The sequence below is a fragment of the Trachinotus anak genome, unplaced genomic scaffold, assembly GCF_046630095.1.
Source record: "Trachinotus anak isolate AG129_WGS33_773 ecotype Australia unplaced genomic scaffold, CSIRO_AGI_Tana_v1 ptg000018l, whole genome shotgun sequence".
Lineage (NCBI taxonomy): Eukaryota > Metazoa > Chordata > Actinopteri > Carangiformes > Carangidae > Trachinotus > Trachinotus anak.
Genome location: NW_027273869.1, coordinates 13,344,897 through 13,357,954, shown reverse-complemented (window position 1 = coordinate 13,357,954; position 13,058 = coordinate 13,344,897). Strand labels below are relative to the sequence as shown.

At 42.8% G+C, this 13,058-nt stretch overlaps 1 protein-coding gene across 1 annotated transcript in view; it reads right to left on the bottom strand.

Annotated features, from left to right (window-relative positions):
* Window positions 1–420: 420 nt before the first annotated feature.
* The window catches only part of sema3aa (sema domain, immunoglobulin domain (Ig), short basic domain, secreted, (semaphorin) 3Aa), a 30,568-nt gene continuing 17,930 nt past the window's right edge, over window positions 421–13,058 (bottom strand). Inside the window, exons 4-17 of the mRNA XM_071501704.1 lie at window positions 12,187–12,306; window positions 11,169–11,259; window positions 10,957–11,076; window positions 8,741–8,883; window positions 8,498–8,612; window positions 8,313–8,382; window positions 5,869–6,013; window positions 5,502–5,721; window positions 4,784–4,875; window positions 4,622–4,663; window positions 4,262–4,419; window positions 2,501–2,568; window positions 2,261–2,409; window positions 421–1,322 (exon numbers count right to left, since the gene is read on the bottom strand). Of these exons, the coding sequence (XP_071357805.1) occupies window positions 591–1,322; window positions 2,261–2,409; window positions 2,501–2,568; window positions 4,262–4,419; window positions 4,622–4,663; window positions 4,784–4,875; window positions 5,502–5,721; window positions 5,869–6,013; window positions 8,313–8,382; window positions 8,498–8,612; window positions 8,741–8,883; window positions 10,957–11,076; window positions 11,169–11,259; window positions 12,187–12,306 (2,265 nt within the window). The 3' untranslated portion in view covers window positions 421–590. The remainder of the gene's footprint in view (window positions 1,323–2,260; window positions 2,410–2,500; window positions 2,569–4,261; window positions 4,420–4,621; window positions 4,664–4,783; window positions 4,876–5,501; window positions 5,722–5,868; window positions 6,014–8,312; window positions 8,383–8,497; window positions 8,613–8,740; window positions 8,884–10,956; window positions 11,077–11,168; window positions 11,260–12,186; window positions 12,307–13,058) is intronic.

The window sequence follows — 13,058 nt, the reverse complement described above, 5'->3', positions numbered from 1 at the left end:
TTTGTTTGTAATCTATTTCCATGTACACTATCTTGCAGTTCACATGCTCAGGTCAAAGAGGGCAGCAGGTTGCAATGAATGCATAATTTCTGCGTCCATAAATGTCCGTGTATCTATTAATGTCTCCACAACTGTCCTGTCAGTATATTAAGTCCATCTGCTTACCAACGAACAACTCACTCAATGTTTTTGTCCCAGTCTTATTCTAGTAGCTTATGTACAGGAGGTTGAAGTGTCTGCCAGGCAGTATCCCAGGCAACCAGCCATATCCTCACACATTTACAGTATGCTTTCCAGTTTGTCTGTCCTCTGTTTGTCCTCTTCACAGGTTATGTGCATTTGTGTATGAGTCTTTGAATGAGAGCTTTATTGTTGTTACATGTGTGCAGTTCATGTACTTCTACCTAAAAAGTGTTGATGTTTTTATTATTTTATTTTTTTTGTTCTGGCTGCTGTTACGAAGAGGTCACTGAATCATACATTGGATACACAATCTATAGAATGTGTTTGTGTGTATACAGTATGTGTGGATGCATGGGTTTGTGCTTGTGTGTAGATCTGGTTGCATGTGTGCATCTCTGTGCTTCTTTTCAAACACTGCGTGGAGGTCTTTGAAGCTCATGGGTCCTCCTGTTACGTCCCTTCTTATTTTCCTGCATCCGTCTCCACTTGGCTGTGTGCTGGCTGCTTGCCCGAGATCCCCCCACAGCTTGAGAACCAGCCAGGCTGCCCTGCCCCTTCTGGCTGTTTTGCGTCTTCGGGTTGTTGTTAGGTGCCTGGCCACTCAACATACCCATATTTGATTGCCCTCTCTGTGTGTTCTGGCTCCGCGCTGCCCCTTCCACTGTTGGAGCTCCAGCCTGGAGCCATGACCTGCTCTGGGGTGGACTGGCTTGCTGCTTCTGAGCATTGGGAGCCAAAGCTTTAGGCCGTAATGCCGGGTTGGAACCGCCAGTGCTTTCAGTTTTACCCTGACCATTGCCATTGGGTGTCTTCACCCTCTTCTGTTTGCGCTCTTTCTTCCAAACTCGATCACAAAACTCCTCCACACTGTTGAGGTCCGGGTGGTCCAACAGAGACAGGAAATCTCGGTACCACAGCCTGTGCTTGGCAGAGTGACCTACACCGCCTCCTGCACCAGGAATTCCTGGAAGGATGTCACCTAGTCTCTGCGTGGGGATGACCTGGAGGTTGAGGCGCAGAAGGGGCTGAATAAAGCCATGCTCAACAGCCTGGCAGTGGTAGATACCCGTGTCAGACTGTGTTAGACTGCGTATGAGCAGACCCTGGTCCGTACGAAGCACTCTGTCATCTAGTTTGATCTGAAAAAGAAACACAACAAAATAAAAAATTAGAACAATTAGAAAAAGGCTAGCAGACAAGTTGGCCTTACAGACAAATGGACATGTTCTGTGACTGCAGTTTATTTTTTTAACCGTCCAGTTGTATAGCTCATCACTTAAAGGTACTTTGAGGTTTTGACTTAGTGGTGCTATGGTACAATGTTTCTGTAAATGTGCACACAAGCAAAAAAGCAAACCAATCTGCCAAGAGAGGCAGGGAAGAAGACTACAAGCTGGTAAACATTCAATGATTTTTAAAAAATGGCTGTTTCCTCAGCTGTTTCACGAGGAAAGAAACGCATTGAACGTGTTTTTTCAGGTCTCAAGGATATACACGATGTGTTATGGTGAGAAACACTGAATGTAAAAATAATTCTCTTAGTTTAAGAAAAACTCCAGAGGGCATCTTTAAGTTTCCGTTGACCCAGCCCACAAATCTAGAGGGTTGAAATTTCCTACCCTGTAATATTATAAACTGCTCTGCAGAGTTGTGGAGTTTTGGTGTTGGATAAACTTTCAAACTCATGGATCCATTCTCAAACTTGTATTTCTTCTCCCCTTTACTTAAACCAACACCTTTTGAACACCCAGTTATAAATAGAGCTGCAGGACAGCCTTGGGCAAAAATACTCTTACATCATAGGGTCAAAAGTCAATCTAAACATCCACAACCCAAGGTTTACACCCTGTCTAAGTCACAAAGGTTAAAGGTCAATACGGTCATGGGTTATAACATGATAACCAAGCAGGAAAGGCATAGCCCTTAGCAGAAAGATTTATGTTTTGTCTACAGAATTGTAATTAGTGTAAGATAGACAGATATTATAGTTTAAATTGGGCTATGTGAGTTTTATGCACATTTTCTAACATTTTCTAACATGTTGCCTGCTTTTAAGAAGCAAGTCAGGAGTAACAACCTCATGTTTTCGATCGTCGTTGGGCTTCTGCAGCTGCCAGTAGATGAGTGCCCTCTGAGACTTGGGGCTGCACTCCAGAAACATGCTGCTGTTCTCCACACCGAACACACTCCTGTCCTCCACGCTGCTGCCTAAGCCGTCCATGTCGTCTACTCAAACCGAAACACACAGAAGGAGATTTAGATGTCTGTGAAAGAAGAGGCGAGAGTGCTCGTGTGTTGTGTGAAGTCATTAAGGTACCATGATGCTGAAGGTCTGAGCACTGGGACAGAGGGTCTCCGTTTCTGATGTCCTGTCGCCTGGTTCGCCTGGGAAGAAATGTTGAAACTAAATTTAACCACACACACTTAGATGTACTAGCAATTTAAACAACTCATGTTCTACAAATATAGAACAGAAGTGATCACTGATCACGTCCTGTTCTCTGTACTGTTTAATTTCAACCACTAGGGGGCAATGTAACCCAATGCTATTCCACATTTAGCTTTACTAACATTTAAGGACTAGAAAATCTGTATTTATTCAACCTTCACTCTAGTGTTAAATCACATGTGGAAAAAAACTAAACCCTGGCACAATGTAAGAAACATAAACCTGCCGAGCAATGAAACAGTGTGCTTCATTTCCTTCTGATGAGCCGTTTTTATGAAACACATACAGTATTGTTTTGCCCTTGAAATGCCTTGCAAAAGCGGGCCCACTCTTTGTCCTCTCAATGTGTAAGTCCACTATGTCATTCAGCTTTTTTACTGCGGATGTGAGGAGTTTCCACAGCCTGGCTTCACTGGCTAACTGCGAATGTGTCTCCCCTGTTCCTAGTTGTCATGGTTTAAAATCTCTCACGGACGCTGTAAAAATCAAGCAGGAAGAGGTGGGGTAAGCCAAAGGTGAGGAAAGAAATAAAGTATGTAGAGGAAAAAAGTGGAACCATTATAGAAAAAAAAAAAAGAAAAAAAAAAGAAAGGATGAAGTGAAATTCTGCAGGCACAATATGGCTACTTCTATCCTCCCTTCCTTACTTATATATGCCATAGATATTTAGACACTCATCTCTCTGTCTGTTTCTCACACATGTCTCTGTGCATTCTTGTCTTTTTGGTCGTCTGAGCACGTGCAGGGCCTGGTGTCTGGTTCCCTTTCTGGGAGAGGGAAAATATTTGCAGTGTAAAGGAGAGCAGAGAGGAGCCGGTCCTGGCCTTAACCACGGGGTGTGCCACCTCGTCTGCAGCCCTGCCAAGCTGGAGTATACCCACTGGCCTACTTCTGCTGGTGTGAGAAGTTCTGGATGAATGAGATGCAGGGGTGTAGTGCCGTGTGTGTGTGTGTGTGTGTGTGTGTGTGTGTGTGTGTGTGTGTGTGTGTGTGTGTGTGTGTATGTGTAAATGCGTGTGTGAAGGCTGTAGTGGTCAGCTTAATCCCGCTGGATACAGCAGAGGGTAATTTGAGGGTGTGTATGTTCATACCTCCTGGCTGCAGGGTGAAGCGGTCAGACAGCTCCTGTTGACTATAATTTAGTATGTATGTGTGCTTGTGTTCAAGCTGTATGTCTCTCTCAGAACAACTGTTACTGGCAGGAGTTATGACCCAGGTTGTTGGATTGTACCTCTTGGAGCCTCTTGCATACTTAGCCTGTGCGTATTTAATGACTGTATTTTGTGCCTGTGTAATATTCCTACTCCAGATTACTTCCATGTTTAGATGTTTTGGCTTGTACCGTTTATTCATGTACATTTTTTCGACTGGCTGCCCAAGCTAATAGGCCAGTGGAGGTCTGAGGTTGGATTAACAAGGTTGCATGATGAAAAGCCCTTGAGCAAAGTCTTTAAAGCCAGTTTCGACAGCAGAGCGCAGGTGTACTGATAACTCCCAGGTGTGACTGCATGTGACGACATTGATACAAAGCCAGAATGTTGCTGAGAAGAGTCATACAAGCTTAGCTAACCCTAAATAAACCCAGAAAAACAGGTTACAGAACAGTGTTCAATGTGTGTCAGCTCCTACCTCTTGGCAGTAGGAAAGTATCTTGAGCATTCGGTGCCGTCCCAGGCGCAATAAGGGTCTCTGGCCAGGCAGCACTCAGCGCAAGCTTTCCCATACACCTCACAACGGTGTAAAGACATCTGTGATACACCAAGGGCCGAGCCAAGGTACAGCTGTTGCTGTGGGAGCCAAAGAAACAGCAAGGACTTAAAAACTGAAGAGTCCTGTGTGGTTCAGTTAGAAAGGTTGTGAAAAGACGGTGGTTGTGGGTTTGGTTCTCAGTAGGCACATTAGATATCTTTGATTTTTATGTTACCCTTGGACTTGTAGCCTTGTCAACAACTTTTGGATGAATTATTACGTGTGAAAACAAGTTTTTACCTGCTTGGTTGAGAGCTCCATAGCAGTAATGGGAGTGGGCTCCTGTACAAAACACATACAGCCTGTTTAACACCACATCTATAGACACCATGCTATTTTTATAATGTATATTGGATGTCAGCATCATAAATAGATGTTAACACTCAATTTTCAAAGGCATACCCTGAAGACAGTCATCTCTTCCAGTACCACCTCTTCCAGGTCATGCCAGCTCTCTCTGGGGATTGTCACCACCTTCAGCACTGTTCCCATATCTGAAAGACAACACACACACAGGAAATGTATATATGAGCCTATTTTCATAACATATGAACACAGTTGTTTCTTAGTGATGCCATTCCCCCAATCTGTCCAAATCTGTGGCTGCTGCCCTCTCTTGAAATATATATATATGTGTATATTGTTAGAGCTTTTCGCTATCTAGATCCTACAGTAAAAGTTGTTGTTTGCCATTGTTTATAAAATTGAATTAGAAAATATTCCATAAAATAAAGGAAAATTGTAATAAATCTGTGCTTATTTTTTAAAAGAAAAAAAAGGTGAAAATGAGATTTTGAAAAAAAGAAATAATAGTTTCTAGTGAATTATCAAATCAAATTTTCTCTCTGTTTTTCTCTTTCTGAACTGCTCTCATATAAAGAGAATCTCATTTACTGTTAAGTATGGTGACAACAGAAAACAGCTACTTTTGCATGGGAACATAAGATCCTGATTAAAGCTACTTTAAACTGACTATATTTGACAAAAAATTGCTAAGCATTTAAATACCTTGCACGTGTGACTGATCTCAGTAATTTGTCAGAAATGTTATTCCAAGAAAGAAAGAAAACCAGCCTGATTGAAACACAAAGCTAACGACAAACTCTGTTAAGTTGTGTACCTGTGCCGATGAACATGACATCATACTGTCCGTCTTCTGCCTCCACTCTGTCCACCACTAGCTGGGAGAACTGGTAGTCAACATCTGTCCTCACCATAATGGGACGCCCCCCTATCGGGTGCACTGGGTTGTACATGGCCGGGTGCCCTCTAGCGAAAGTGATGACATCATCAGGAAGGTCCTTGGTTGAGTCAAAACCTCCAAATGTCTTACTGGGACACTGAGAATGACACCAAAATGACAGACAGGTGAGATTTAGAAAAGCTGCACAAATGTGAACCTGTGTTATGCGTATTTGGCATTATGGAGATGTGCACTGGTTGTATATTTACTGGTTTTGTAGAAAACGATTTATCTGAAAACTCACAGTGCCAGGGCGGGGGTAGGGCACCCTCCCTTGGAAGGGCACCCACTGGTAGTTGGGTCCATCTCTGTGGGCGTAGGGACCCAGGAAAACTCTCCTGATGTCAGCCATGTTGTACATACACACCGCTGAGCCTTTAAAGATGTTACTGTGGAGGAAAAGAGAAATAGAGAAGGGGTGAGATACAAGAAGAGTTTAAGTAAAAAGAGAGGGAGGGAGAGGGAAGGCAGTGAAATAAAGAATGAAGGGATTTATTAATGATCAGCCACAAGACAGGGATTAGGAGCTTGTGAAATGCTGAAGAAAGACAACAAAATGACCTCTCATCGTAAAAAGACAGAGGGGAGCTAGGTTGTCATTACCTAAGTACAGGAATGACAGATTGGAACTCCTCTCTGATTGCTTCCAGCCTCTTGAGAACAGACAGGAATTTGGGCAAAGCACCAACAAAACAGGAGACCTGGTTCAGAGCATATTTGAAATCTCCTCCAATATTTTGTGAGCGTTTGCTCCAGCCAGATGGGTGGGTTTTGCTTTCACTAGCCAGACAAGGTCCAACTCAGGGCAAGGTGAATCAATCATGCAAAAATAAGGAAAATGATGTGGATTTTATTTCAATTCATGCTCTGTCCTGGGTCGTCCAAAAGACAGCAGTTTGAGCTATGACTCATTTCGGTGGAGAATCTGGGTGTTCCACGTAAATAATCCAAGATATATATTCCGCAAGAGTTATTGAAATATTCATGTGGAGATTAGGACAAAGTAAGATAGCCATTTGCTCTGAATAAAATCCTGTATCGTTATGCCCTGAGAAGATTTAATAGATTAGATTGATTATAGATGTTCAAAACTAATCACAACTTCAGTCACTTTCCAAGTGTCACATTTTACAGATGGCAGATTTTCATTTGGACAGCAAATCTCTTGCATTTGCACGAACCAAATGCTTTACTAAGATTGGGGACGTCCTTTGTCTCCATGACTGCAATGGGAAGTTGTATCAGACTAATTAGGGATGTGGCTGGCATACACACAGCCGACAGTACTCACCAAAGCATGGAAGATGAATGGATTAGCATTTGAAAATGTTAATTACAGAGAAATTCAATTAACTCCCGGGGCAAAAAAACACACTCCTATATCTGTGCTTATGAAGAAGGGTGAACATGTGTTTGTGCAGATTTCACACAATTTGAGAGAGAGCATGGCACGCAAATTCAGTCAACCCCGCAAAAATGCACATACATACACACGCACACACAACACACACAAACAGGGGCACAATCAAACATTGATCTGTCAGTGGCAGCTTCTTTGTGCCTCATTAAGCAGTGATATTAAAAGCTGGTCCCTCTGAATCTCTGCTCTATTCATCTCTGGAAACCGACCACTTAGAAAACCAATTAAACCACTCTAATTCCTCAATGCCCTATAATTGAATTTTAAAGCATGTATGTGCGTGTGTGTCTGAGTGTGTGTGTGTGTGTGTGTGTGTGGGTACATAGGTGTACGCCTACAACTGTGCACCGACCTCTTGGTTTGAATACGCTCCGGAGAGCTGAGAGAGGCCATACGGGTCTGGTGATGCGAGGCGCCCGTCAGTACGCGTTAGGTTGCGCCGCCGGTCTATTCAGCCTGTCTTATCATTAGCGGTGATTGATGGTGCTTGTCCTCCTTTCAAAGGCGGTTGAGAGACACCACTGGACACAAAATACCCCCCTCCTCCTTCCCAAATGCAAATTCATCATCATCACGATAAGTGCCACCATCTGTGCCATTTCAACTCACTTATCTGCCTTGGCCCGCTCCTTCACCTCTCCGCATGCTTCAATAGAGCCACACCCGGCTTCTGAAAACCCCATTCAGTGCTGGGGCAGCGGCAAGGGGAGAGACGCGCGTCTTGCTGAGAGAATATCGTGTTTCTCTCGCTCCCTCTTGCTCCATAATCTGATTTCCCTACAAGCCTCGGCCAGGGTTTCAATGAAAAAAGGGGGACAGGTAGGGAGGGGATGGGGAATTGGCTAAAAAGCAATCTCCAACCTGAGTGGAGTGGAGGGGAGCCATATGAAGGAAAAAAGCAACCATAAGACACCTGTAAGTGGATTATGGGACTGTCTGGGAATTTGGCAGGGGCCACGCTTGGTTGCTTGCATTTTGCCATGTCATTTTAAATGGTAAGGAAATTACAGATAAAGGGATGGAAGGAAAGATGTGAAAGGGAGGAATTCTTGAAAGGAAATTTGAAGCGTGTGTGTTTTTCAAATACAGAGGAAATAACTTGTGCGGGGCGGTTGCCCATTGAATATATATCAGCTCCTTCTAGTCTCCTAGCAACAAATCAACAAAACAAACATGATACTACCAGTGTCTGTCGAGCTACTTGAGAATATGAGCCCCTGCACACACATTTTGAAGGTCATCGTGAAAAGATCTGTATGAGATTGTACCTGGATGTGGTGAATACAGCGTAGATAACTGGATTCTTTGGGTCCTTGGAGCTCATGAGAAACACATCCTCTGAAAATACAGAACAGGAGTGGGTGAAGGTGAAGCTTTGGAACAGCATTTTGAAGAGGCGCTGAGTGTGTGAGGTTATCTTTTCCCCGCACACAAATAAGGAATACACACTCACGTAGTTCGTCAAAGTGTGTATCAATGCCGTTGACCCCTGGGACTGAACACATTAGCCGGGCCTTGAGGAAAGTGGTCCACTTGTTCACCAGACTCCTGTGACCTCCCATATCATTCTGTAAAAACATCAACACATTTCTGTGAGCTTTTACATCAATATCTTTCTGACAGAGAAAGTTCATAGATAAGAAATTAAGAGTCTATAAATTGCTTAAGAGTAACTTTGTTGTGTGTGTGTTGTTACCTTACACAGTTGTCCAATCCTGGCGATGGTAGCCTTCCCAGTGTGCTCTCCATCCATGGCATTCTCTTTGAAAAACAGGAAGATCTTGTCGTCTTCAGGGTTGTCACTCTCTGGGATCAAGTGCACACCGACGAACCTGGGGTCTAAAGGGGAAAAAAAGGAAATAAATAAAGCAGAATAACTTTTGTACACAGTAAGTACAGTGAATCACACACACACTTCTATACAAACATAATTTTACGATCCAACCTCTGTCCCAATGACAAGCCTTTCACCCCTATTTTACAGCTCCGAAACCAATCCCCCATCATATTCTCCAGTCACGGCTCAGTAATAACAGCCATTCACTTTACACCCTGGTGTTATAATATCTGACTTTACCCCAAGCGAGCGCTCCAAGTCCAAATCCCACATAACCCCCTTCTCTAGACCACATCCTCACAAACACACATGGCTCTGATTGTCCCCGGTAACACATGAATAAATTTATCTTGACTTTAAGCGTGAGAGGAAATCAAAGCTAAACGGGCAGGCCGAGGCCTTAAGGCTGAGATATCTCTTGACTGGAAGGGGCACAAGGACCAGGGAAAAGTGGCCGCGGTCACTGAGGCGTCGCCATGCGTAAAACGAGCCTGTGTCTGAAAGCTCGGGGGTTAGCTGGAGAGAAACAAGCAGTGCCATGTTACGCCTCTGTGACTGTTTAGGATATAGAGTAGCTGTGAAAAGGGAGAGTGTGGCCAAAGTGGGAAGCAGATTTATAAGCGCTGTGTGGGTGCGAGACCTCTGGCATGAATCATGTACCCCACACATGCTTCGTACCTTTATTGTGAATACGCTCCATTAAATCTATACGTGAATAAATCCAACTGTGCACACATTGTAAATTCTACTCTTATTTTACCCTAAGTCTATTTATGTTACTGTTTGCACCAACCACCAGCACAAATTCCTTGTATGTGGAAACATACTTGGTAATAAAACTGATTCTGATTCTGATTCACATTCAAAACGGGCGGCCGCCAGTATTGCCAACCACTGAGGTCACACAATTCATTACATTTAATTCCCAACAAAAGGCCACTTTATTCAGAGGAGGCTTAATCCAACCTCCATGAGAGTGAGAGGGCATTAAAGGTGAAGAGATGCGTAAATAAAATGCATGAATCTGGGCTAGCAAAGCCATTTAACCCGAAATCCCTTTAGAATCAGCCGCTATTAAGTATTCATTCCCAAGTTTCTTTCTTTTTACATTTGAGTACCATGTAACCTTGTTGATAAAGGCTCAACAGAATATCCCCATCCCAGTAATCCATGCAATTACAATCCCCCTTTTGTGGAGAAGGAGTTGGATTTTGCCGAATGGATACAATCCCCAGGGTATTTGTTTGAACAAGGTGAAAGATCGATGGGGATTAATGCAGTAACAATGACTTCTCCCATTTACATCGCTCTTTATTAATATGTCACAGTAATCAGCGCTGCAGAGACCAGTGTTTGTGATTTTTGATGGTGCTTAGGGAGGAGGAGGAGGGGATGGTGGTTGAGGGGAACTAAGGGAAATTTGACTCCACTACAGGAAAACAGCTGAGAGCGGATTAGTTCTGTGGGAAAGAGGGGGAAAAAGGGATGGCACAGCTTGAGGGAAAGGTTCAAACTGACCTTTGGTGGCTCCCTAAGTCCTCGGCGGTGCCGAAAGATAGCCAGACAGACTGAATAGTCAATAACCCTCACTGCCGCTCTAATCTTACTAGCACAGGCAAATCCAGTGACTTTGTGAATGGGCTCTGATATCTGATGTCTGCACATGAATGGAAATGATTGGAGACTTGAGGCTTGTGATAGAATTTAATGCTTCAAAGTCTCACTGATGACAAAGGTTTACTTCCACCTTGCACTGAATAGTTTAGGTATATTGTATGGAGGCCACAATCATCCAATTTTACTTCAATGGTGAAGTTTTTTGTAAAGTTTGAAAATGTCTGTTATCTACTTCCTGCTGTCTGAACGCTATTAGCTTCCAGAGTTAGATTGGAGATGCAAATAGCCTCTTAAAAACTCAGGAAAGGCAACATATTTGAGACTCCAGCAACAACACCCAGTCATTTACTAATACCAAATTAAACATGAAACTAGATTATACAAAACGTAGATAAACGTTCACTAGAAATTTGAATTCTTCCAGAGTAAAATCCAGCTTTTTTGGGGTTTTTTTTTACCATTCAGCCATCTTGAATCATGCTGTTCTGTTCTGATTGGATGATGATCTCCCAGGGTACGGAAAATAGCAAAGTCCCTTCCCATGAAATCAGCAGATGTGCCAGAGTACAGTTCTCCATCTGCCAGTGAGAAAATACAGTTAGGAACAAATGACCAGTTCTAAAGTGAAAGCACATTTCCTGGAACCAATCGAGGCAGAGATCAAACTCACCGATCAGGAGTGAGGCTGAGAGCATTTTGGGGTCATAGGGGCTTTTCCCGCGGCCATTCTCGAAATGTGAGGCCAGTCGAAAGATGTTGTCCTGTGGTGGAATGGGTCAGAGTTCAAAATGAGGCCAGTGAAAGCCACATTAAGCCTTGCTAAAGGTACATTTATAGACTGCGTTTCAAATTACAACATATTCTAGCTATAGCATGCTACTTTTGGAATGGGATGCACCACAGCTTCAGCTTGATATGACCAATAAAATTTTGATTACAGAACAATAACAGAGTCTGCAACTGTGCAACTAACGGAAACAAAAGGGAAAAAGTAGCATCAAGCAGCAAAAGTATAAATCACCCTCAGATTCTTTAAATAAATTAAAAGAAACGTTACAGCAGAGAGATCTAAAAACTCACTCACTTTTCTTTAAATCAGTGACTGACAACACTAGTTTAAACTCAAGAGAATGCCTGCAGGGTCGTCTGTACTAAAAACATGCATGGTGCAAACACTCAGACTCCTCCCCATTGTCGCGCTGCTGAGCCCATGCTGGTACATTGATTAACCTGTAGACCTTTATCAGGATGACTGATTAAACTTTTATGTAGGGGAGAGGTTGTTTAATTTCCATTGGCTTAAGTCCAACCATGTAGAGACCATTTTTTTGCACAAAGGAAAACACTGATGAGAAGATAGTCAATGAAGGGGACAAATTCTGCTATGCTTGACAGAAAAATGTGTGCGTGTGTGTGTGAGAAAGAGAGAGAGAGAGAGAGAGAGAGAGAGAGAGAGAGAGAGAGAGTGATTATACTCAATGCAGCTAGTGCAGTTGAAGTGTACAAATTCTTTTAAGGTGAAACAATATTACATTTTCTCTCTCATTAGTTTACAACAGCACTGCAGTCACATTTCATGACTTCTTAATGCATGCTCCATTGAAATCTAAATTGCCTTTTGCATATATATAACTGATTAAAACCCCACAACATTTGATTAACTAACATTAATGCACCAAGTGCATTACCTCCGCCCTCTTGCCCATTTCCAGATAAGCACAGATGGGGTGGAAGGCTCCTGTGCCGCAGATGTACAGGTGGGTCTGGTTGTACGACTGGAGGACCCGGATGAAGTTAGAACACTCTTTCTGAAAAAGAAATGAGACAAGGAACATTAAAAACCCCAACTTCTGGATAATTTTATACAGTCACACACACAGCTGGTAGAGACATTTACATACATTTTGTGTGTGTGATACCCGTCCCTACCTGTCACAGTATATTACATTGTCTTGCAAAGCATATGAAACTTCTATGAAAGAATGTGCATATGTTAGCAGGAGTCTCCACACTGCCAATTCTCTCCATATCATAAAATTTAAATTAAGTTTTATTAAAATAAAGCAGACCATTATAATAGAGAAAAGCGCTGATGTGATTCAATTCAAAATAGAGACTAATAGAAAGCAGAGAATAATCGTGAATAGAGAAAAGCTTTGTTGGAATTGCATTTAAAGCAGGGACTTTCCCGTTGGTTTGGAAAAAAACGTATGAAACCGAGCCTCCTTCAAGGAAATCCCACCTGTAAGTCAAATCAGGCAAATCAACCTCACATCTTTAATGATCCATATGTTTGAATTTACTGAGGTTATTTGGGTTGGCTCTCCAGCACATGTTGATAGTCCCAGTGGTGTGAGACTGTTTATTAGAGTGCTAATCAAGGGGATTGGTTAATGTGGGAGGGTTATTAGCAGCCTCGAGGAGTTGATTTGGGCACATGTGTTTAAGAGATTAGGCTGGGGTTTGCCTAATTATAAATACATGCTGAATATCTACCTAACAAATAAGTACACATTGGCTTGGGGACTTGGAAAGGCAGCACACACATCACATCACATGC